Consider the following 25,010-nt stretch of genomic DNA (forward strand, 5'->3'; position numbering starts at 1 on the left):
TGATAGGGAGAGAAATTCCATACTTTACCCAGGATTTATTGACTTGATGTATTGTCACGTGTACCTCAGTATAGGGAAACTCTTTATTTATGATCAGTGTAGGCAGATAATATTAAGCATGGCCAGACAGATCAGAGTGAAAATAGACTTGGACAGAGTAAGGCATACAGATTATACTACAAAGGACGTGCACTCGACAAGATCAACATGAACAACATCAGCATTATTTGAACTTGGAGAGTTTATTCATCAGTCTAACATGGCTTTCCTAATAGTGTGTATGCCTTAATTAACTCTCCACACGTTATTGTATAGTCAGCGTGTGAACCTGTACTGAACATCATGTTGTTCACAATCGTGACAGCAGCCACAATACCTTCCGTCTAAAATAGGAAGCCATTCCCACCAGCTTCCGCCCGACATAGGGAACACCAGTCTGTCTTTTTGGAGATGAAAGGTGCCTTATTGAGAATTCACACAAAACATATTGCTTCCCTTCTCACAGCTAGAAAACCACGTTGACGTCCGACGTGTTTATCATGAGCAACGGAGCCACGAGGAACAACGTGGAGCAGTCTGTCTGTGCAGCTTCTGCTCCAATTGTTCATCATGTTCGAGCATCAATTAGGAAACAGTGAGGACTGCTAATGCTGGATATCAGAGTAGCAAGTGGTTTGCTGGAAAAGCACAGCTGGTCAGGCAGCATCCGAGGAGCAGGAGAATCGTCATTTCCGCATAAGGCCATAATCAGAAATGAGCATCAATTACCTCATTCTGTCCCTGTGTAAGTGCGTTGAGGGGGGAATGGCTTCCTCTTGCTCCTGTATAAGTGGCTTAAGGGGCTGAATGGCCTCTCCATGTTGCTGTGTAAGTGAGTCAAGAGGCTGACTGGCTTCTTCCTCGTCCGAATGAACAAGGCGAATAAACTGTTTGGGTTAACCCTAGTTTCCGTTTGACAGCTCGATGTGCTGTCAAGTGTGATGATGGTGTAACTTTAAGAGGTTATTTTGTCCTGGTTTCTTTTAAGAGGAAGATTGAACGATTGAACTGGCTAGTTCAGACCACTTGAGTTAACAGCGAGGGAGGCCTTGGGTTTATGTTAATGCAGCCTGAATGGATGTGGCCAGCTCTCACAGATTAGGATCTCTGGGTTTTGGTTTCTCAGCAGCATCAGAAACTATTGTTGTCTCCACAGAGTTGGAAGTTTCAGTGGATGTCTCCTGGCTGTTGTTCTCTCTGAATTTTGTCTTGATGTTGTTTACAATTCCTGGATTGTAGAAATGTTTGTGACAATCTGTGTCTGAATATTCCTTAAAAGAAACAATAGAGTCTAGGCTGCCACCTTCAAATATTTTCGAGGGGCCCTGGTGTGGTGCATGACACTAGACTCCTTCTCTTCCTGAGTAATAAGCTGGAGGCACTGAATGGGCTGTCCCTGTTCGTCTCCAATAGTGTCAATGGTCTTAATGACTTCCTTATATCCCTGTGAAACCAGCATGAGGTGCTGAATGAACTCTTATTTTACTGTGGCAATATGCAGGGCCAGGCAGTACTGTTACATGAATGTTACGGACCCTTTAACAGAACAAGTCCCAATGGAGTCCCGGTCTTGCTGCACATGGACACAGACTGGTTCAGGAGCTGACGGGAGATAAAACGTTCTGAACATTATGGAATCTTCAATGACCTTCCCTACTTCTGATCTTATGGTGGGTAGTGTGGGAACGGGTGGACATTGATGAAGCAATTGAACATGTTTGTGAAGATGAAGCTACCCTGAGGATCTCCCACATTCCCAGGGCTGAGATGATGAACATTTTCCTTTGTGCAATGTTTGACTCCAAACACGGGAGAGTTTACTCTGATTTCCATTATTCCATCTTTGTTAAACTCCTTGATGTCAACAGAAGTCAACCACTGCCTTGATATCAAGGCCAGTCATTTTTAACGGAAGCCTTGTGTCAATAAGCCATGACATAGGATCAGCAAGTGTTTTCTTCAAACAGGAGGTGTTTAATGTAAGGATTTCTCTTCTTAAGCGTGTTCTGGGAGCTTAGATGACTGAAAGTATTTGAAGAGGAGGCCGATGGATATTTACCTGTCAGAGAGTTGAGGGCAATGAAGAATTGGGTATGAAAGAGGATTTGAGACCAAGAGCAGATCAGTCATGATCTTAGTGAAAGACAAGGCAGGCTTGGGGAGTGAATGACCTGCCCTGTTTCTGATGTTCTCAAATTCTGTTATTGGAAAGTTAGTGGGTGTTATTTTCATGCATGTTCTGTTTTTGAATATTGCAGTCAGGGAGACCAGAGGATTTTGTGAGCCATCAGTGGCTGACGTATTAGACTAGATTACTTACAGTGTAAGTAATCCTTCGGGCCAACAAGTCCACACCGACCCGACGAAGCGTAACACAACCAGACCCATTCCCCTACAGCTAACACTACGGGCAATTTAGCATGGCCAATTTGCCTAACCTGCACATTTTTTTTTGGATTGTGGGAGGAAACCGGAGCACCCGGAGGAAACCCACGCAGACACGGGGAGAACGTGCAAACGCCACAGTCAGTCGCCTGAGGCGGGAATTGAACCCGGGTCTCTGGCGTTGTGAGGCAACAGTGTTAACCACCGTGCTAACCACTGTGCCACTGTGCCGCCCACACGGTGGGCTGTATGTGGGCTGTATGTGGGCTGTATTCACCGTATTCACAGTGAATCTGGGTCGACAACATGACCAACAAATGAAGCACAAGTTGCAGAGAGGGAGCGCTCTGTAAAGAGTATGAGGGGCCTCTTTCATACCCGTGCTTGGGTTTTCCAATTATATTCCCCAAATCACCTCAAAGCGTGTGTGACAGTCTTGAAGGCCTGAATGGTCTCCTCTGTTTCTGTGCACCAGGTAATAGGAGTAAGTAGCCTCCAAGTGCTCCCGTCTAGCAAGTTTGAGGTGCTGAATGGAACTGAGGAGCAGGAGTGAGTCATTAAATGCTTTGAGCCTTCCCCACCAGACACTAAGGTTGTGGTATCAGCCCCAATTTCCTGTCTGTGTCCCATTATCCGTGACTCACTTCTTTGTCAAATATTTAACTAACGCAGCTTTCAATCAATGTGAACACAGAGGCACGATAAACTTTTATTGAAGAGAATTCAGACTTGAAAGATCCTTTGAGGATTTTTCGACATTCCTCTTATACAGTCAGTGAGTCCTGCAGTATGGAGCCAGACTCGTTAGTCCAACCTGTTCACTCCGTTCAGGTATCAAATTTGATCTCGTCCCATTTGCCAGCATTTGATCAATATCCCTCCTCTTTCAGATATTTTTTAAATGTGCGATTGTAACCGCCTTCATCACTTCCGCTGACAGCACTTTCTGTACACACACTACTCTCTGTGTGAAACATTTGTCTTCAGGTCCCTTCTAAATCATTCGTCCTCTCACCTTTAACCTATGCCCTTTTGTTCTGGACTTTCCTATCCTGGGGAGCAGAACGTGGCTGTTCAGAATTTCCATGCCCCTGATGATTTTATAAACCTCTATAATGTCATCCCTCAGCCTCTGACACTCCAGGGGAAAACACATCAACCTAATCAACCTCTCCCTGAAGCTCAAACCTCCAGTCCTGGAACATCAGTGTAAATCCATTCTGCAGACAACCAAGTTGTACGCAGTATTCTTAAAGTGGCCTCAAAAACATCCTGTACAGATGCAACATGCCACCACAACTGATATACTCAATGCGCTGTCTGATTAAGGCAAATGTGCAAAATGTGTTCTGTATCACTCTGTCTACCTGCTATTCCACTTCCAAGGAACAATGCACCTGCAGTCCTCAGTCTCCTTGTTCCACAACACTCCTCAGGACCTCACCATTAAGTATATAATTTCTGCCCGGATTTTCCTTCACAAAATGCAAAACATTGTATTTATCTACCTTAAACATCATCTGGCACTCCTTGTCCCTTTTTCCAATCTAATTGTGGTCTCGTTGTACTCTGAGATAACATACCACACCCCCTTTCTGACGAAATCTGTAATCTTGCTAACTATGGCCCCGATATTCACATATAAATCCTTCACATAAATGATGAAACACAGTGTACTCAGTTCTGATTGTCGCAGCACACTGCTTCTCACAAGCCTCCAGTTGAAAAATGCCGCTCTTCCTTCAGGCCAATTGTGACTAGCTCCCTCTACATCCCATGTCACCATTTACTAATTTACTAATCTGTCTCCCAATCCAAATGTTATGAACACCTTGCTGAGGTCCATATAGACAATGTCTACCAAACTGCCTTCATCAATCTTCTATGTCACCTCTTCATAAAACTCAATCAAATTAATTAGACATGATTTCCCATGCAGAAAGCCACGCCCACCACCCCGATCAGCCCTTGCCTTCCCAAATGTATTTAAATTCTGTCGCTCAGAATCCCCTCCAACACTTTACCCACCACTGACATCAGGTTCACCGGTCTATAGTTCCCTGACTTTTTGAGGCACTGTTTCCTGTTCCAGTCCAACTCCTCCACAGCTCACAACAAATGTTAAATATAACCAGGTTGGTGATATGGCCGATGATATCGATCTCAGACTGGGTCAGGGTCAGTTTTAGGAACAAGTCAGGCTAGTTTCTTTAATCTGCGAAAATAGCAAGTTTATGATGCTTAGCAATGTGACTGAAACTATGATGGAAAGATGCATGACAAATTGTTTGGATATTGCAAATAAAGAATCGATATTTCCTTTCCTAAAAACTCTGGCACGCGCGCGCACACACACCACACACACAGACACACACATACACACACACACACACACACACACACACAGACACACACACACACACACGATAAACAAAATCTCTGCAATTTCAAGTTGAAGGAATTTGGGCAGATATTTGTGTAAACTATGACAAAAGGAAAAATTGAAAGATTGTCCAAAATTTTATTCTGCTTCTGAAGATATTCTACTCACACAAGCTGCTAGCAATGGGATTTCCTCCTGGAACAGTTGGATTTGGCTGAATTGCCTTTGCTTTAGGCAGTGACAGGATTCCAATGAATTCTGGTCAGGGATCGACCAAAGGGTAACACAGTGACTCAGTGGTTAGTACTGCTGTCTTACAGCGCCAGACCCTTGGGTTCGATGCCCGCCACGGGCGACTACCTGTGTGGAGTTTGCACATTCTTCCTTTGTCTACCTGAGTTTCTAATGGGTGATCCAGTGTTCTCTCTCTGCGCAGGTTAGGTGGATTGGTCATGCTAATTGTCCATAGTGTTCAGGGATTTCTAGGTTGGATGCATTAATCATGCGTAAATATAAGGGAACGGGCCTGGGAAGGTCATTCTTTGGAAGGTTGAGATACACTGTTAGGCTAATGGGCCTGTTTCCACACTGCAGGGATTCTATAAAAATAAGAATTGCAACAATGACTGTCGAGTTATCTTTTAGCTCGCAGACATTGCTGTGATGAGGAACACTGAAGAAGAGAGAGTGCAATAGGCTGTTCCTTCTGGGGCAGATTACATTTTCTCCCTCTCTGAGTTGAATCACACAATAATGTAATCCTCTCCCAAACTGGACGAAGTGTGGTCTCCTAATAGACTGTCCAAACTATGTCTCCATATCATTCCCTGTGCCACGTCGTTGCATCATTGCTGTTGTCATACATAGAGCCATACCCCTAGCAGAAAATGTTCGCAGTCGATTTGAAGATATGTTTATATGTCCCTGTGTCATTAAAAAAAATGAAATGTTTAATGTAGTCTGAACACCTGCATTAAAATGAATGCATTTTTAACAAATACAGAAATTGCTGGAAAAGCTCGTCAGGTCTGTCAGCATCCTGATGCCGTTTACATGTTGTAGTTGTACCAGCCTCCACCACTTCCTCTGGCAGCTCATTCAATATGCGCACAACCCTCCACGTGAAAAGGTGCCACTTAGACCACATCAAAATCTTTCCCCTATCACTTTCAACCAATGCCTTCTAGTTTTGGACTCCCCTATACGGGGGGGGGGGAAACCATGACTACTCACCTTGTCCATCAGCGTTCTGATTTTATAAATCTGCACTGCTGCGAAATGCGACTCCAATCAACATGAATGGATGTAATTTCAGTCATCCTAGGCCTAAATCCTGAAATTCAATACTCACACCTCTTCCTTCTCCATCAAGTCACAATTCTAAATCCATTGTAACCAGTTTGTTCACATGTATCATGAGATACTTCTATGGGATTTAGACTTGACCTTTGTGCCCGGAGGTAGGGACAAGAGCACCACTCGGCAACACCCACAAAGCTGTAACATTATTTTCCTGTATGTTTGCTCATCAGTTTGTTATGACATGCTGTGATATGCCTCTGCAACAGGCAGAGGCATACCACCTTCTAGTCCAGAGCTAGGAACACTACCACACAAGTTCAGGAATTGGAATCAAATCCAGAGCTCTGTTTCAGAGGTGGGGACTCTATCCACTGCATTACCATTCCCAGATTTTGGGCCATGATTGAAATGTCAGCTTTCAGCTCCGTGTGTATTTATTATGATCAGGTTACCATTACTGAACAACACAAAACTCTTTGTATTGTTAAACACATCAAGATATTTGTCTTAACTGTAGAATGCTGAGTGCACATGCTGTGCCATCGAAATTAACTATGAACATTTTTAATTGCTATTATCTGTAGTATACAATATTAGGGAAAGGAATCCTGCAGACACATCCTGCACAATGAAGGGTCTCGAATAGATACGTAGTATTGAACATCAGAGACGACAGAAGAGCATAATTTCTGGCCCCAAAAGGCCGATCAGTATTACCCACCTCTAACATGCGACTGCCTTTTTCCGAAAACCATGTAATGATACCAGGCCGCTGTCCAACCTCTCCTCCCATTGACTATGTTTGCAATCTATCCCCCGTCCCCCTAACTGCACAAGGCAACCCAAGCTCAGGGTCTTTGTGAAAATCAAGGCCAGAGTGTGCAAGCCTCCAGGAGACGGGGGGGGGGGGGGTAATTTTAAGTTGAAGGGGGAGATTCAGGAGGCTTCAATATCACACAGTGGGCTGAGGAGTGGCAGATGGAGTTTAGTTTGAATTAATGCGAGGTATTGGATTTCGTAAATCAAACAATAACAGGACCTACACAATTAAAAGTAGTGCCTTTGGTAGTGTAGAAACTGGACCAAGGACGTCATGTATAGTTCTTTAAAACTTGCATCTCATATTCAAAGTTTGTGCGAAGATTTGTAGCTCGGGTGCTCGTTGTTGTGGTTCTGTTTGCCGAGCTGGGAATTTCTGTTGCAGACGTTTCGTCCCCTGTCTAGGTGACATCCTCAGTGCTTGGGAGCCTCCTGTGAAGCGCTTCTGTGATCTTTCCTCCGGCATTTGTAGTAGTTTGAATCTGCCGCTTCCAGTTGTCAGTTCCAGCTGTCCGCTGCAGTGGTCGGTATATAGGGTCCAGGTCAATGTGCTTATTGATTGAATCTGTCGATGAGTGTCAAGCTTCTAGGAATTCCCTGGCTGTTCTCTGTTTGGCTTGGCCTATAATAGTAGTGTTGTCCCAGTCAAACTCATGTTGCTTGTCCTCTGCGTGTGTGGATACTAAGGATAGCTGGTCGTGTCGTTTCGTGGCTAGTTGGTGTTCATGGATGCATCTCATATATTTAGTGTGATTAAGAAGATGTTTAGCACACTTTACTTCATTGTTTAGACCTTTGAGTATCTGAATTGGGACGTCATGTTGAGGTAATACAGAACATTTGTGAAACCTCTTCTGGAATACTATGTCCAGTCTGGTCACCCTGACAGCTCTTCCATAAGCACACCACCCTCTGTGTGAAAAAGCTGCCCCTTAGGTCACGTTCCTATCGGAAAGATGTTGCTAAACTTGAAAGGGTTCAGGAAAGATTTACAAGGATGTTGCCAGGGTTGGATGATTTGAGCTGCAGGGAGAGGCTGAACAGGCTGGGGCTGTTTTCCCTGGAGCGTCGGTGGCTGAGGGGTGACCTTATGGTGGTTTACAAAATTATGATGGGCATGGATAGGATAAATAGACTAAGTCTTTTCCCTGGGGTCGGCGAGTCCAGAACTAGAGGGCATAGGTTTAGGGTGAGAGGGGAAAGATATAAAAGAGACCTAAGAGGCAACGTTTTTACACAGGGGGTGATACGTGTATGGAATGAGCTGCCAGAGGATGTGGTGAAGGCTGGTACAATTGCAACATTTAAGAGTTATTTTGATGGTATATGAACAGGAATGACTTGGAGGGATATGGGTCGAGTGCTGGCAGGTGGGACTAAATTGGGTTGGGATAGCTGTTCGGCGTGGACAGGTTGGGCCGAAGAGTCTTTTTCTATGCTGTACATCTCTATGATTCTATGACCATAAACCTATGTCTTCTAGTTTTGGACTCCCTTACCCTTAGAAAATACTTGAAGGTGAGAGGGAGATGAGAGGAGAAAGATTTGCAAAAGTCGTGAAGGGCAATTATTTTAAAGAGGGAGAGAAAGTGAGGAAGGTGCTGCATGCAGTAGTGAGCGTAGTGGAGCATGAGCCTTGTTCGGAGTAACAGACCTTTATCCTGACAGAGCGGGGAAGGTTATTCATGCTTGTCCTGTACTGTTGGACATTTCTTCAAACTGCAGATATTGCACTGAACGGGGTGGTGAGCTCTGACCATGCTCGGTGGGTCTGGGTGGTGTGGCCCCCATTGGGAAGAAAATGCTCCCCTCTGTACTAGCCCATCCACCAGGACTTCCGTGCCCCTGTCAACAAACCGTGGTGTAATTGCTCCTTATCTGACATGCTGGGGGTAAACTGTGCAGGGCAGCTCCGAACTGAGGAAGCTCAACCGTGTGCCCATTGGCCTTTTAAAGATGGCACCAGTGGCAGGAATCACGGAATATCCGGGGTTAACTAGACGATGGTAAGCACCTCCAGCCATGATGAGTTGGAGAATCAGGCTGGCATTGAATAAGAGGGACGCCATGGGATGGGGTGGGATGTTAATGAGATGGGTTCGATAAGATAGCACCAGGAAATTAGCTCGGCCTCGTGCAGGCAATCCTGTCACACTCAACGAAAATGTCACTGAGACAAACTATTGTTAGAAAGCTACAGAACCAATGCGCATCCAATTCCGATATCATCCGAACTGACACCAATACGGCATTCACCCAACATTCCTGGGAATACTGGCTCATGTTGCAGGATGCAACTGAATTGTCTTAATTTCATGATTTAAAACTTGTGAACACGTCCTTCCATTACATGTCGTTCGATATTCCCCTCTCTATCTATAAACCCAAACCCCTCCAATTTGGCAATATTTAAACAGATTCCTTCACCATCTCTCTCTGGCAGTGAGTTTCACACCCACAGAACCCCTTGTCACTGGACAATGGAGACACGGAGCTGTAAATGGATGGGAGCTGCACATCCTGTCTCTGTCAGCATGGGCTACAAGATTCGGAAACAATATATCACAGTATTACAGAGCAATGTACTTGAGTGATGTACACAGCTTGACAGGTTTACAGTTCCAGATTTACAGATTGAGTTTTATCAATCAATTCACCGCTGTGGTCTGCATAGCTCCCTGTGCTGGACAGCTATCGAATCCAGGTTTATAGTTCAATGCACTGCTGTGGTCTGCATAACGCCCCTTGCTGGACAGATATCTAGTGCGGGTTTATAGATCAAGGCACTTCTGTGGTCTACACAGCACCCCATGCTGGACAGATATATTGTCCGTGTTTATAGATCAATGCACTGCTGTGGTCTGTATAGCTCCCCGTGCTGGACAGATAATATGTCCGGGATTATAGACTAATGCTCTGCTGTGGTCTGCACAGCTCCCCATGCTGGAAGGATATCTAGTCCGGTTTATAGATCAATGCCCTGCTGTGGTAAGCACAGCTCATTATGTTGGACAGATATCTAGCCGGAGTTTATAGATCAATGGAACTGCATTGGTCTGCACAGGACCCGTGCTGGACAGATGCCTAATCCGGGTTTATAGGTCACTACACTGATGTAGTCTGCATAGCTCCCGGTGCTGGGCAGTTATCTAGTTCGGGTTTATAGATTAATGCACTGCTGTCGCCTGCATAGCTCCCGGTACTGGACAAATATCAAATCCGGGTTTATAGATCCATGCACTTCTGTGGTCTGCACAGCCTCCCGTGCTGGACAGATAGATAGTCCGGATTTGTAGATCAATGCACTGCTGTGATCTGCACAGCTGCCGTGGGATGACAGATATCTAGTTGTGGTTTAATGATTAATGCACTGCCATTTTCTGCACAGATCCCCGTCAAGGAGAGATACCTAATCCAGTTTTATAGATTAATGCACTGCTGTGATCTGCATAACTTCCGGTGGTGGACAGATGTCTAGTCCGAGTTTATATATCGATGCACCGCTGTGGTCTGCATAGGTCCCAGTGCTGGACAGATATATAGTCCGGGTTTATAGACCAATGCACTGCTGTGGTGTACATAGCTCCCCGTGTTCGACAGATAACTGGTCCGGGTTTATAGATCCATGCACTTCTGAGTCTGCACAGGTCCCCATGCTGGACAGTGAGATAGTCCAGGATTACAGATCAATGCACTGCCGCGGTCTACATAGCTACCAGTGGTGGACAGATATCTAGTCCGAGTTTATTTATCGATGCACTGCTGTGGTCTGCATAAGTCCCGGTGCTGGACAGGTATATAGTCCGGGTTTGTAGATCAATGCACTGTTGTGGTCTGCATAGCTCCCGGTGCTGGACAGATATCTAGTCCGGGTTTACAGGTCAATGCACTGCTGTGAGCTGCATAGCTCTCCGCGCAGGACAGATAGCGAGTCCGGAATTGTAGATGAATGCACTGTTGTGATCTGCACAGCTCTCCGTGCTGGACAGATATCAACTCCGGTTGAGAGGTCAATGCTCTGCTGTGGTCTGCATTTCTGCCCGTGCTAGACAGATACCCTGTCCGGGTTTATACAACAATGCATTGCTGTGGTTTGCGCAGGTCCGGGTGTTGGACAGATGTATAGTCCGTGTTTATAGATCAATGCACCTCTGTGGTCTGTACAGCTCCTTTTGCTGGACAGATATAAGGACCGGGTTTATGCATCAATGCACTGCTGTAGTCTGCATTGCTCCCAGTGCTGGGTAGATGTCTAGTACGGGGTTATATATCAATGCGCTGCTGTGGTCTGCACAGATCCGGGTTCTCGCTAGATATCTAGTCCCGGTTCGTAGATCAATGCACTGCTGTGATCTGCACAGGTCCCCGCGCTGGACAGATAGATAGTCTGGGTTTGTAGATCAATGCACTATTGTGATCTGCACGGCTCCCGGTGCTGCACAGATATCTACTACGGGTTTATAGGTCAATGCACTGCTGTGGTCTGCATAGCTCCCAGTGCTGGACAAATATCAAATACTGGTTTATAGGTTATTGCACTTCTGTGCTCTGCACAGCTCTCCATGCTGGACAGATAGATAGTCCAGTTTTACAGATCAATGCACCGCCGTGATCTGCATAGCTTCCGGTGGTGGACAGATGTCTAGTCCGAGTTTATATTTCGATGCACTGCTGTGGTCTTCATAGGTCCCATTGCTAGACAGACATCTCGTCCGGGTTTATAGATCAATGCCCTGCTGTTCTCTGCATAGCTCCCAGTGCTGGACAGATATGTGGTCCGAGTTTATAGATCAATGCACTGCCGTGGTCTGCACTGCTCCCGGTGCTGGACAGATGTATGGTCCGGGTTTGTAGATCAATGCACTGTTGTGATCTTCATAGCTCCCGGTGCTAGGCAGCTATTTAGCCCGGGTTTATTGCTCAATGCGCTGCTGTGGTCTGCATAGCTCCCCGTGCTGGAGAGATAACTAGTCCTCGTTTTCAGTTCCATGAACTTCTGTGGTCTGCACAGATGCCCGTGCTGGACAGATATCTAATCTAGGTTTATAAGTTAATGCACTGCTGCGGTCTGCGTAGCTCCTGCTGCTGGACAGATATCCAGTTCGGGTTTATAGATCAGTGCACTGCAGTCGCCTGCATAGCTCCCAGTGCTGGAGAAACATCAAATCTGGGGTTATAGATCAATGCACTGCTGTTGTCTGCATAGCTCTCGGTGGTGCACCGATGTCTTTTCCGAGTTTATACATCGAAGCACTGCTGTGGTCTGCATAGGTCCAGGTGCTGAGCACATATGTAGTCTCTGTTTACACATCAGTGCACTGCTGTGGTCTGCATAGCTCCCGGTGCTGGACAGATATCTCGTCCGAGTTTATGGATCGATGCACTGCTGCACTCTGCATAGCTTCTGGTGCTGGACAAGTATCTCGTACGTGTTTATAGATCAATGCACTGCTGTACTCTGCATAGCTCCTGGTGCTGGTCCGATATCTCGTCCGGGTTTATAGATCGCTGTAGTGGTGTGGTCTGCACAGATCCGGGTGCTGTACACATATGTAGTAGGGGTTTGTAGATCAATGCACTGCTGTGTTCTGCATAGCTCCCGGTGCTGGACAGGTATATAGTCCGGGTTTATAGATCAATGCACTGCTGTCGTCTGCACAGTTCCATGTGCTGGACAGATATCTAGTCTGGGTTTCTAGATCAGTGCACTGCTGTGGTCTGCCCTGCACCCGGTGCTGCACAGATGTATAGTCCAGGTTTATAGATCAATGCATTGCTGTGATCTGCATAGTTCCCGGCGCTAGGCAGCTATTTAGTCCGGGATTATAGCTCAATGGGCTGCTGTGGTCTGCACAGCGCCCCATGCTGGAGAGATAACTAGTCCTGGCTTATAGTTCCATGCACTTCTGTGGTCTGCACAGGTCCACGTGCTGGACAGATATCTAATCCTGGTTCATAGGTCAATGCACTGCCGCGGTCTGCGTAGCTCCCGGCGCTGGACAGAAATCTCGTTCGGTTTATAGATCAGTGCACTGCTGTCGCCTGCATCGCTTCCAGTGCTGGACAAATATCAAATCCAGCGTTATAGATCAATGCACTGCGGTGGTCTGCATAGTTCTCGGTGGTGGACAGATGTCTATTCCGAGTTTATATATCGATGCACTGCTGTGGTCTGCATCGGTCTGGGTGCTGGGCATATATATAGTCCGGGTTTTTAGGTCAATGCACTGCTGTGGTCTGCATAGTGCCCGCTGCTGGACAGATATCTAGTCCGAGTTTATGGATCAATGCACAGCTGTGCTCTACATAGCTCCCGGTGCTGGACAGATGTATATTTCAGTTTTATACGTCAATGCACTGCTGTGATCTACATAGCTCCCGGTGCTGGACCGATACCTCATCCGCATTTATAGATTACTGCAGTGGTGTGGTCTGCACAGATCCGGGTGCTGGACACATATCTAGTACGGATTCGTAGATCAATGCACTGCTGTGTTCTGCATAGCCCCCAGTGCTGGACAGCTATATAGTCCAGGTTTATAGATCAATGCACTGCTGTGGTAGACACAGCTCCTGGTGCTGGACAGATATATAGACAAGGTTTATACATCATTGCACTGCTGTGGTCTGTATAGCTCCTGGAGATGGGCAGATATCTAGTCCTGGTTCATAAATCAATGCATTGCTGTGATATGCACAGCTCCCCGAACTGGACAGATAGATACTCCAGGATTGTAGGTCAATGCAGTGTTGTGATCTGCTCAGCTCCGCGTGCTGGACAGATATCTACTCCGGGTTTATAGGTCAATGCACTGCTGTGGTCTGCATAGCTCCCAGCGCTAGGCATATATATATATATATCGGGCTAAGAGATCAATGCACTGCTGTGGTCTGCACAGCTTCCAGTCCTGGAAACATATCTCGTCCGGGTTTATAGATCAATGCACTGCTGTGGTCTGCATAGCTACCGGTGCTAGGCAGATATGTAGTCCGTATATATAGATCAATGTACTGCTTTGATCTGCATACCTCCCGCTGAGTTACTGAAAACTACTCTTGGTTTATCGATCCATGCAATTCGGTCGTCTGCACAGCTCCCCATGCTGAACAGATAGATCGTCCGGGTTTATAGATCAATGCACTGCTGTGGCCTGCATAGCTCCCGGCGCTAGGCGGATATATAGTCATTGTTTATAGATAAGTGCGCTGCTGTGGTCTGCATACCTCCCGGTGCGGGATTGAAAACTACTCTGGGTTTATCGATCCATGCACTTCGATCGTCTGCACAGCTCCCCGTGCTGAACAGATAGATAGTCCGGGTTTATAGATAAGTGCGCTGCTGTGTTCTGCATAGCTCCTGTTAAAGGACAGATATTAGTCTGAGTTTATAGATCAATGCACTGCTGTGGACTGCACAGTTCCGGGAGCTGGACAGATATCTAGTCCAGGTTCGTAGATCAATGCACTGCTGTGATCTGCACAGCTCCCAGTGCAGGACAGATATCCAATCCGGGTTTATAGGTCAATGCACTGCTGTTGTCTGCACAGCTCATGGTGCTGGACAGCTATCCAGTCACGGTTTTTTAGATCAATACAATGCTGCGCTCTGCATAGCTCCCAGTGCTGGAGAAATATCTAGTCGGTGTTAATCGAACAATGCAATGCTGTGGTCTGCACAGCTCCCAGTACTCGACAGATATCTCGTCCGTGTTTATAGTTCAATGCACTACTTTTGTCTGCTTAGTTCCCAGTGCTAGGCAGATATCTAGTCCGGGTTTATAGATCAATGCACTTCTGTTATCTGCATTGCTCCCGGTGCTGGACAGATATCTAGCCAGGGTTTATCGATCAATGCACTGCACTGATCTGCACAGGTCCCATTGCTAGACAGATGTATAGTCCAGTTTTATATATCAATGCGCCGCTGTGGTCTTCACAGATCCCGGTGCTGAACAGATATCTAATCCAGTTTTATAGATCCATGCTCTTCTGTTGTCCGCACAGCTCTCTGTGCTGGACAGATATAGTCCGGGTTTGTAGATCAATGCACTGCTGTGATCTGCACAGCTCCCGTGCTGGACAGATATCTAGTTCTCGTTTATAGATTAATGCACTGCTGTTTTGTGCACAACTTCCCGTCCTGGACAAATATATTGTCCGGGTTTGTAGATCAATGCACTGCTGTGGTCTGCATAGCTCCTGGCGATGGACAGATATCTAGTCCGAGTTTATATATCATTGCACTGCTGTGGTCTGCATAGCTCCTAGCGATGGACAGATATCTAGTCCGGGTTTATAGATCAATGCACTGCTTGGTCTGCACTGCTTGGTCTGCACAGCTCCCGGTGCTGGACAGATGCATAGCCTCGGTTTATAGATCAATGCACCGCTGTGGTCTGCATAGTTCCCGGTGCTGGACAGATATATTGTCCGAGTTTATAGATCAATGCACCGCTGTGCTCTGCATAGCTCCCGGTGATGGACAGATATCTAGTCCGAGTTTATATATCAATGCACTGCTGTGGTCTGCATAGATTGAACATAGAACATAGAAGAATACAGCGCAGTACAGGCCCGTCGGCCCTCGATGTTGCGCCGATCCAAGCTCACCGAACCTACACTAGCCCACTATCCTCCATATGCCTATCCAATGTCCGCTTAAATGCCCATAATGAGGGAGGGTCCACCACTGCTACTGGCAGGGCATTCCATGAACTCACGACTCGCTGAGTAAAGAACCTACCCCTAACATCTGTCCTATACCTACCCCCACCCCCTTAATTTAAAGCTATGCCCCCTTGTAATAGCTGACTCCATACGTGGAAAAAGATTCTCACTGTCGACCCTATCTAAACCCCTAATCATCTTATACACCTCTATCAAGTCACCCCTAAACCTTCTTTTCTCCAATGAAAAGAACCCCAAGTGCCTCAGCCTTTCCTCATACGATCTTTCTACTATACCAGGCAACATCCTGGTAAACCTCCTCTGCACCCGTTCCAGTGCCTCCACATCCTTCCTATAGCATGGCGACCAAAACTGCACACAATACTCCAGTTGCGGCCGCACCAGAGTCTTATACAACTGCAACATGACCTCAGTACACCGGAACTCAATTCCTCTACCAATAAAAGCCAGTACACCATCTGCCTTCTTCACCGCACTATTTACCTGGGTGGCAACTTTCAAAGATTTGAGTACATGGACACCAAGATCCCTCTGCTCATCCACACTACCAAGTATCAGACCGTTAGCCCAGTACCCCATCTTTTTATTATTCTTACCAAAGTGAATCACCTCACACTTAGCTACATTGAACTCCATTTGCCACCTTTCTGCCCAGTTCTGCAGCTTATCTATATACCGCTGTACCCTGCCACAACCTTCCTCACTCTCTACAACTCCTCCGACTTTCGTATCATCCGCAAACTTGCTCACCCAACCTTCTAACCCCTCCTCCAGGTCATTTATAACAATGACAAACAGCAATGGTCCCAAAACAGATCCTTGCGGAACACCGCTAGTGACGGCACTCCAAGATGAACCTTTGCCATCAACTACTACCCTCTGTCTTCTTCCAGCCAGCCAACTCCTAATCCAAACCTCCAACTCACCCTCAATGCCATACCTCCGTATTTTCTGCAGTAGTCTACCATGGGGAACCTTATCAAACGCCTTACTAAAATCCATATACACCACATCTACTGCTTTCCACTCGTCCACCTCCTTAGTCACCTTCTCAAAGAATTCAATAAGGTTTGTGAGGCACGACCTGCCCTTCACAAAACCATGCTGACTATCCTTGATCACATTATTCCTATCCAGATGTGCATAAATCCTATCTCTTATAATTCTCTCTAAGATTGTGCCCACAACAGAAGTGAGACTCACCGTGTTATCCCTACTTCCCTTCTTGAACAAGGGAACCACATTTGCTAGCCTCCAATCTTCTGGCACTACTCCTGTAGACAACGAGGACATAAAAATCAAGACCAATGGCTCTGCAATCTCCTCCCTTGCTTCCCAGAGAATCCTAGGATAAATGCCATCAGGCCCAGGGGACTTATCTATTTTCACCCTTTCCAGAATTTCCAACACCTCTTCTCTACATACCTCAAAGCCATCCAGTCTACTTAATTGTGACTCAGTATTCACATTGACAACAATGTCCTGTTCCTGATTGAATACTGACGAAAAGTATTCATTCAGTGTCTCCCCAATCTCTTCAGCCTCCACACGCAACTTCGCACTATTATCCTTGACTGGACCTATTCCTACCCTAGTCATTCTTTTATTCCTGACATACCGATATAAAGCCTTAGGGTTTTCCCTAATCCTACCAACTAAGGACCTTTCATGTCCCCTCCTTGCTGCTCTTAGCTCTCTCTTCAGGTCCTTCCTGGCTACCTTATAACTCTCAATCGCCCCAATTGAACCTTCACGCCTCATCTTTACATAGGCCGCCCTCTTCCATTTAACAAGGGATTCCAATTCCTTATTAAACCACGGCTCCCTCACACGACCCTTTCCTCCCTGCCCGACGGGCACATACTTATCAAGGACACTCAATAGTTGCTCCTTGAACAAGCTCCACATATCAATTACACCCTTGCCTTGAAGCTTACTTTTCCAGGCCACAAATCCGGGTGCCAGATAGATGTCTAGTCCCAGTTCGTAGATGAATGCACTGCTGTGATCTGCATAGCTCCCCGCGCTGGACAGATAGACAATCCAGGTTTGTAGATCAATGCACTGTTGTGGTCTGCACAGCTCCCCGTGCTGGACAGATATCTACACCGGGTTTATAGGTCAATGCACTGCTGTGGTCTGCATTGCTCCCGGTATTCGACAGATTCCTTACCTAAGTTTATAGATCAATGCACTGCTGTAGTCTGCAAAGCTCCTGTGCTGGACAAATATCTAGTCCGGGTTTATAGAACAATACACTGCTGTGGTCTGTATAGCTACCCGAGCTGGGCAGTCAACACTTCCGGGTTAAAGATTAATGCACTGCTGTTGTCTGCACAGCTCCCCATGCTGGAGAGATACCTAGTCTGGTTTTATAGATCAATGCACTGCTGTGGTCTGCACAACTCATTATGTTGGGCTGATATCGAGCCCGGCTTTATAGATCAATGGAACTGCACTGGTCTGCAAGGTCCCCGTGCTGGACAGATGCGGAATCCGGGTTTATAGGTCAATGCATTGCTATGGTCAGCATAGTTCTCGGTGCTAGACAGTTATCTAGTTCGGGTTTATACATTAATGTACTGCTGTCGCCTGCATAGCTCGCAGTGCTGGGCAAATATCAAATACGGGTTCATAGAATGTTGCACTTCTGTGCTCTGCACAGCTCCCCATGCTGGACAGATACCTAGTTGTGGTTTACAAACTAATGCACTGCTGTTTTCTGCACAGATCCCTGTCAAAGACAGATATCTAGTCAAGTTTTACATATCAATGCACTGTTGTAATCTGCGTAGCTTCCGGTGGTGGACAGATGTCTAGTCCGAGTTTATATATTGAAGCACTGCTGTGATCTGCATAGTTCTCGGTGCTGGACAGATATCTACTCCGGGTTCATATATCAATGCACTGCTGTGGTCGGCACAGTTCCATGTGCTGGACAGATATCTAGCCCGGGTTTATAGATCAATGCATTTCTGTGGTCTGCACTCCTCCCGGTGCTGGACAGATGTATAGTCCGGATTTGTACATTCAATGCACTGCCGTGATCTGCACAGCTCCCAGCGCTAGGCAGCTATTTAGCCCGGGTTTATAGCTCAATGCGCTGCTGTGGTCTGCATAGCGCTCCGTGCTGGAGAGATAACTAGTCATGGTTTACGGTTCCATGCACTTCTGTGGTCTGCACAGGTCCACGTCCTGGACAGATATCTAATCCAGGTTTATAGGTCAATGCACTCTTGTGGTCTGCGTAGCTCCCGGTGCTGGACAGATATCTAGTTCGGTTTTCAAGATCAGTGCACTGCAGTCGCCTGCATTGCTCCCAGTGCTGGACAAATATCAAATCCTGTGTTATAGACCAATGCACTGCTGTTGTCTGCATAGCTCTCTGTGCTGGACAGATATCTCGTCCGTGGATATAGATCAATGCACTGCTGTGCTCTGTATAGCTCCCGCTGCTGAACAGATGGATAGACTGGTTTTATACATCAATGCACTGCTGTACTCTGCATAGCTCCCAGTGCTGGACCAATATCTTGTCCGGGTTTATAGATCACTGCAGTGGTGTGGTCTGCAGAGATCTGGGTGCTGGACGCATATCTAGTACAGGTTTATAGATCAATGCACTGCTGTGTTCTGCATAGCTCCCGGTGCTGGACAGATATATAGTCCAAGTGTATAAATCAGTGCACTGCTGTGGTGGACACAGCTACTGGTGCTGGACAGATGCATAGTCCAGGTTTATAGATCGATGCACTGCTGTGGTCTGCACAGATCCCGGTGCTGGACAGATAGATAATCCGGGATTATAGATCGATGCACTGCTGTGTTCGGCAGAGCTCCCGGTAGTGGAGAGATGTCTCGTCCGAGTTTATACATCGATGCACGGCTGTGGTCTGCATAGGACCCGGTGCTGGACAGATATATAGTCTGGGTTTATAGATCAATGAAATGCTGTGCTCTTCATAGCTCCTGGTGCTGGACAGATATCTCGTCTGGCTTTATTCGTCAATGCTCTGCTGTGGTCTGCATAGCTCCCGTTAAAGGACAGATATTAGTCAGGGTTTATAGATCAATGCACTGCTGTGATCTGCACAGCTCGCCGTGCTGGACAGATAGATAATCCAGGTTTTTAGATCAATGCACTGTGACAATCTGCACAGCTCCCCGTGCGAGACAGATATCTACTCCGGGTTTATAGGTCAATGCACTGCTGTGGTCTGCGCAGCTCCCGGTGCTGGACAGATATCTCGTCGGTGTTTAGAGATCAATACATTGCTGTCGCCTGAAGAGCTACAAGTTCTGGACAGATATCTAACCCGGCTTTATAGGTCCATGTTCTTCTGTGGATCGCACAGCTCCCCGTGCTGGACAGATATAGTCCGGGTTTTTGATCAATGCACTGCTGTGATCTGCATAGCTCCCGTGCTGGACACATATAGTCCGGGTTTTTGATCAATCCACTGCTGTGATCTGCACAGCTCCGGTGCTGGACAGATATCTAGTTCTGATTTATAGATGAATGCACTGCTGTTTTGTGCACAACTCCTCGTTCTGGACAGATATCTAGTCCAGGTTTATAGATCAATGCACCGCTGTGGTCTGTATAGCTCCAGGTGGTGGACAGACTTCGAGTCTGAGATTATATATCAATACACTGCTGTGGTCTGCACAGGTCCCGGTGCTGGACGGATGCATATTCCGGGCTTCTAAATCAATACATTGCTGTGATCTGCACAGCTCCCCGTGCTGGACAGATATATAGTGCTGGTTTATAGATCAATGCACTGCTGTTTTCTGCACAACCCCCGTCCGAGACAGGTATCCAGTGCAGGTTTGTAGATCAATGCACTGCTGTGATCTGCACAGCTCCCGTGCTGGACCGATATATAGTCCTGGTTTATAGATGAATGCATCGCTCCCAGTGCTTAAAAGATATCTAGTCCGTGTTTACACATCGATGCACTGCTGTGGTCTGCAAAGCCTTCGGTGCTGGTCAAATATCTAGTCTGGATTTATAGATCAAAGCACTGCTGTGACCTGCATAGCTCCCCGTCTTGGACAGATATCTAATTCGAGTTTATAGATCAATGCACTGCTGTGGTCTGCATTGCTCCCGGTGCTGAACAGATATCTAGTCCGGTTTTATAGATCAATGCACTGCTGTGGTCTGCATTTCTCCCGGTGCTGGACAGATATCTAGCCCAGGTTTATACATCAATGCACTGCACTGATCTGCACAGGTCCCCCTGCTGGACAGATATCTACACCGGGTTTATTGGTCAATGCACTGCTGTGGTCTGTACAACTCTCCAGGCTGCACAGATATCTAATCCTCCGTGTTCCACGGTGAATAGATATCTCCTCGGGGTTTATGGTGTCTGGACTGGTTCAGAATAGTGGATTGAGAATGTGATACTTCTAACCATTTCAGATGACCTGACAATGCCTTTCGTTCTCATTCTTGTGGTTGAACTCTCCACCTTTCACTCCATTAATGTTACAGTGTGCCCATGTATAGTACGTCATGTTGGCCAATACCCACCATCCTGGCAACAGCCACAACCCCTTCATTATTATGCAGGCAGTTATTCCCATCGTTCTCGGGCTTCCATGTCGAAACAAAGCGTAGCTTCCCAAAAAAAAGGTCACATGATTGGTACATGGCTCCAATCACCCTTGCCCGAACCACTCCCCAACCCCAACCAACCACATCAAAATATCATGTGTGTACTGAGAGCAATGGAGCCCCTGGGAACATCAGGGAGAAGACCATCAGTGAGATGGAGCAATACTTGCCGTGTCTGAACGGGTCAGTATTTATTGTTTCATTAAGTCTTGAAATCCTTCTCCATTTCTGTAATGTACAGAGGTTTATTCTTTCTGAAACAAAAATCACCGGTTCACGGTTACCAAAGATATATTCGATCTCCCAAGTTGTTGTCCATTGCTTATCCATTTATAGATTCTCTACCTCCTCTTGATAACTTCAGTTCCTGCCTATCTTAGTGTCAGTTTCAATTTAGTTAGGATACGTGTGTTCCATTTCTGGAAACCGTTGAGATAGTTTGCAAATAGCTAAGGCCCCAGCGCTAGTCACTGTGCATACCGGTCTTTAATTTGTATAAAACAGATAGAGACCGATTTCTGCCTAATTTATCCCTGCTCCTGGCTCAATAACCAGTCCTCCCCGTATTCCTGTGTAGCAGCTTTGAAAGACTTCATGTTCCCTTCCATTTCCTGTCTAACAGGTATGACAGGTGAAAAGACCCACTCCAATTGCTGAGTAACAGCCTCCAATGGCTGAATGGCCTCATTCGGTTCCTGTTTAAAACTCTTGATGGGCTGAATCACCTGCTTCAGTAACGGAGTAATTGTGAATGGTGTTCATCAATTAAGAACCATCAGTGAACATTCCACTTCTGACTTTATGATGGAGGGAAGGCCATTGATACCGCAGCTGCTGCTAGCCGACAGTGCCTCATGGATGCCCAGTTTCCATTTGCATGGTCCTTTAGGAGTATGTCCTACTTCACAGGAGCAAGAGCCACATAACACAGTGAGCAGTATCTTCAATATGAGGCTAAGACGCTCCCTCCGCAAGGACTGTGTGCTGGCTGCTTCTCCAGATACTGTCAGGGACTGATGTATCTGGGAGAAGGAGTTTGGTGAGAACGTTTCCCTCTTGTTGGTTCTCCCATCACTCCCCCCAATCTGGCTGCTGTGTGTTTGAGGTCTCTCCCGGCTCAATCATTGCTGGGCCTATTGGCACACTTTTGGTGATGGACATTGAAGTCCCCCACCCAGAGTAGGTTCTTCGTCCTTGTCACCCTCAGTGCTTCCTCTGATTTGTTTTCAAAATCATGGGGAACTAAATTATCACTGAGGAGTGGGCTGGGGGTGCGCAGGAGATGTCCATCCTCAGGCGATTTTCTTGACCATCTGTGACCTGTTATCATGAGGTTTCCTGGGTTTTATATTCAATGTTGTGGAATACCAGGGTAACTCCTTCCCTGATTGTATCCCAGGGTGCCCTCATCACTGGTGGGTCTGTCCTGCTGGTGGGACAGCATATACCCAGGGATGGTGATGGGGATTCATGAAACATGATCCGTCAGGCCTAATTTTGTGAGTATGACGGTGTCAGACTGTATCCTGACCGGGAATGTGGTGCTGGAAAAGCACAGCACGTCAGGCAGCATTCGAGAAGCAGGGGAATCGACGTTTTGGGCATAACCCCATTATCAGGAAGGAGGCTTGAGAGCTGAGGAAATGAGAGATAAACGGGAGGGGGCTGTGGCTGTGGCTGGGGCTGGGAATACGGGGAAAGTAGCTGAGAATGTGATCAGTAGATGAATGTGGGGGAGAGATAATCGGTCAGAGAGGAGGGTGGAATGGTAGGTGGGAAAGATGATGGACAGGTCAAGGAGTTACCAAGAACATTTTGTCCCCAACATTCTATAACTGATATTCCTCGGAACATTCTATTGCTGACATTGTTTATGAACGGCCGAACGTCAGTGAATTGAACAAACGATAAATCCCAAGGGAAGAGATCCCGTTCCAGGGAGAAGTCCCCGAAGTCAGTTGAAGGGGTGAATATGTTTTCCCTGCGTTTACATTTCTTCAGGATCGACCACAATTTAGTCTAAAATACAGACATTTTCAAACTCCGTTTGTCTTCAGGAAACTGGGAGAGAATCATTCAGGAAACTGGGAGAGAATCCTTCAGGACAGCAACGTTTTCATCTTCCATATTAGGAACTGGGAAGAAGTGACCTGTGTCTGCTCTCGAGTGATCGAGTGTGTGGGAGTGTTCGAGAAATCGCCAGTTCTTATGGATGTGTCTCTGTGTGTTTTGGGAAGAATGGTTTCCTGTGATTTCTGACACATTTTTCTCCGTAATTAAGACCTTCCCATTTGTTACTCCAGCCCCGATTATTTTAATAAATATCTGAATACAGTGACACATTTGAAAATCTCACTGGGTCCCCAATCGAACGGGGCCCTTTGCCTCTAGGTTGATGGATAATGGGTTTGTTTTCTTTTCTCACAGTTAACGTAGTGACCATCTACGTCCTGCTTTATAAAGATTGTGGATTGTCTCCATGTGTCAGACCTTACCTGGGGGCAATGGCAGCGGCGGATCTCCTGGTCATTATCCTCGACTTGATATTGAGACACATTCCCATTGTTTACCGGGAACAGTTTTATTTCCTGAGGGACACAGTCCCCGTGTGTAATATCCACGCCGTCCTGCTTTTTGCAACCACTGACTGCTCTGTCTGGTTCACCGTCACTTTCACCTTTGATCGGTTTGTGGCCATTTGTTGCCAGAAGCTGAAAAGTAAATATTGCAGTGAGAAAACGGCGGCTGTGGTTCTGGCAGCAGTGACTGTGCTGAGCTGCTTAAAGAACATTTTCTGGTATTTTATGCTCACGGCTCGGTATTTGCTGATGAACCACCCCTGGTTTTGTGCTGTAACAGGCGCTGTTCAATCCTCCAGTGTCTGGGTCACAATCGAGTTCCTCCACCACATTCTAACCCCGACTCTCCCATTCCTCCTGATTTTGCTGCTCAATGCTCTCACCATCAGACACATTTTAGTGACCAGCAGAGCCCGCAGGAGACTCTGCGCTCACACAAATGGGGACGCTCAGACTGACACAGAAATGAGAAACCGAAAAAAATCCATCATTTTACTGTTTGTGATCTCGGCCAATTTCATCCTGTTATGGTCAACGTTAATGGTTTATTCTATATGGGGCAGGATGTATGATATTGGGCATCAGTCTGTGTATCTGGATTTATTTGTGCAGGAATTGGGCTTCATGCTGCAGCTCCTCAGTTGCTGCACAAACACTGCGATTTATGCCGTGACCCAGACTAAGTTCAGGCAGCAGCTGAAGAATATGCTGACACATCCCTTCACCCAAATCCATTCATCAATCAAATTCCCTCATTAATCAATCCATCCGGGATTTTCTCACTTTATTTCAGAGTTTCAGCGATGGAGCAGCCTGTCACTATGGTAACAAACTGAGGATAGAGCTAGTTTGTCCATCCTTATCCCGCGGGGAGCGGGGTGGGGGGGGGGGGGGGGTGGCGCGATTGCAGGGACACATTTCAATGTTTATCTCAACTCAGGAGCCAGTGAGAAGAAACATCACCCCACAGACTGTATCCACACTTTAATTTGTAAACAATAAAATTGTTCAATAAACAGTGCCGAGCAGCAGAGTGAACGATTTTTTTTGTGTCTTCGTGTTGAAAAAGCTGAGCGGAAGAAAGACAGACTCAGCCCCAAGTCCTGGTCCTCAGGGTAGGGGAGGGTATCAAGCCCAGAGCCCAGGAGTGCGGTTTGACACCCTCTGTCCTTGCTAACAGCTCTGGGTC

At 46.6% G+C, this 25,010-nt stretch overlaps 1 protein-coding gene across 1 annotated transcript in view; it reads left to right on the top strand.

The window, feature by feature from the left end:
* LOC148148446 (putative G protein-coupled receptor 139) overlaps window positions 1-24,580 on the top strand; it is a 97,266-nt gene extending 72,686 nt beyond the window's left edge. Inside the window, exon 2 of the mRNA XM_087993271.1 lies at window positions 23,670-24,580. Coding sequence (XP_087849397.1) covers window positions 23,670-24,580 — 911 coding nt within the window. The remainder of the gene's footprint in view (window positions 1-23,669) is intronic.
* The last annotated feature ends 430 nt before the right edge of the window (window positions 24,581-25,010 follow it).

This window comes from Chiloscyllium plagiosum, unplaced genomic scaffold, assembly GCF_037043375.1.
Source record: "Chiloscyllium plagiosum isolate Xiang-an unplaced genomic scaffold, Cpla_swu_hap1 HiC_scaffold_13, whole genome shotgun sequence".
Lineage (NCBI taxonomy): Eukaryota > Metazoa > Chordata > Chondrichthyes > Orectolobiformes > Hemiscylliidae > Chiloscyllium > Chiloscyllium plagiosum.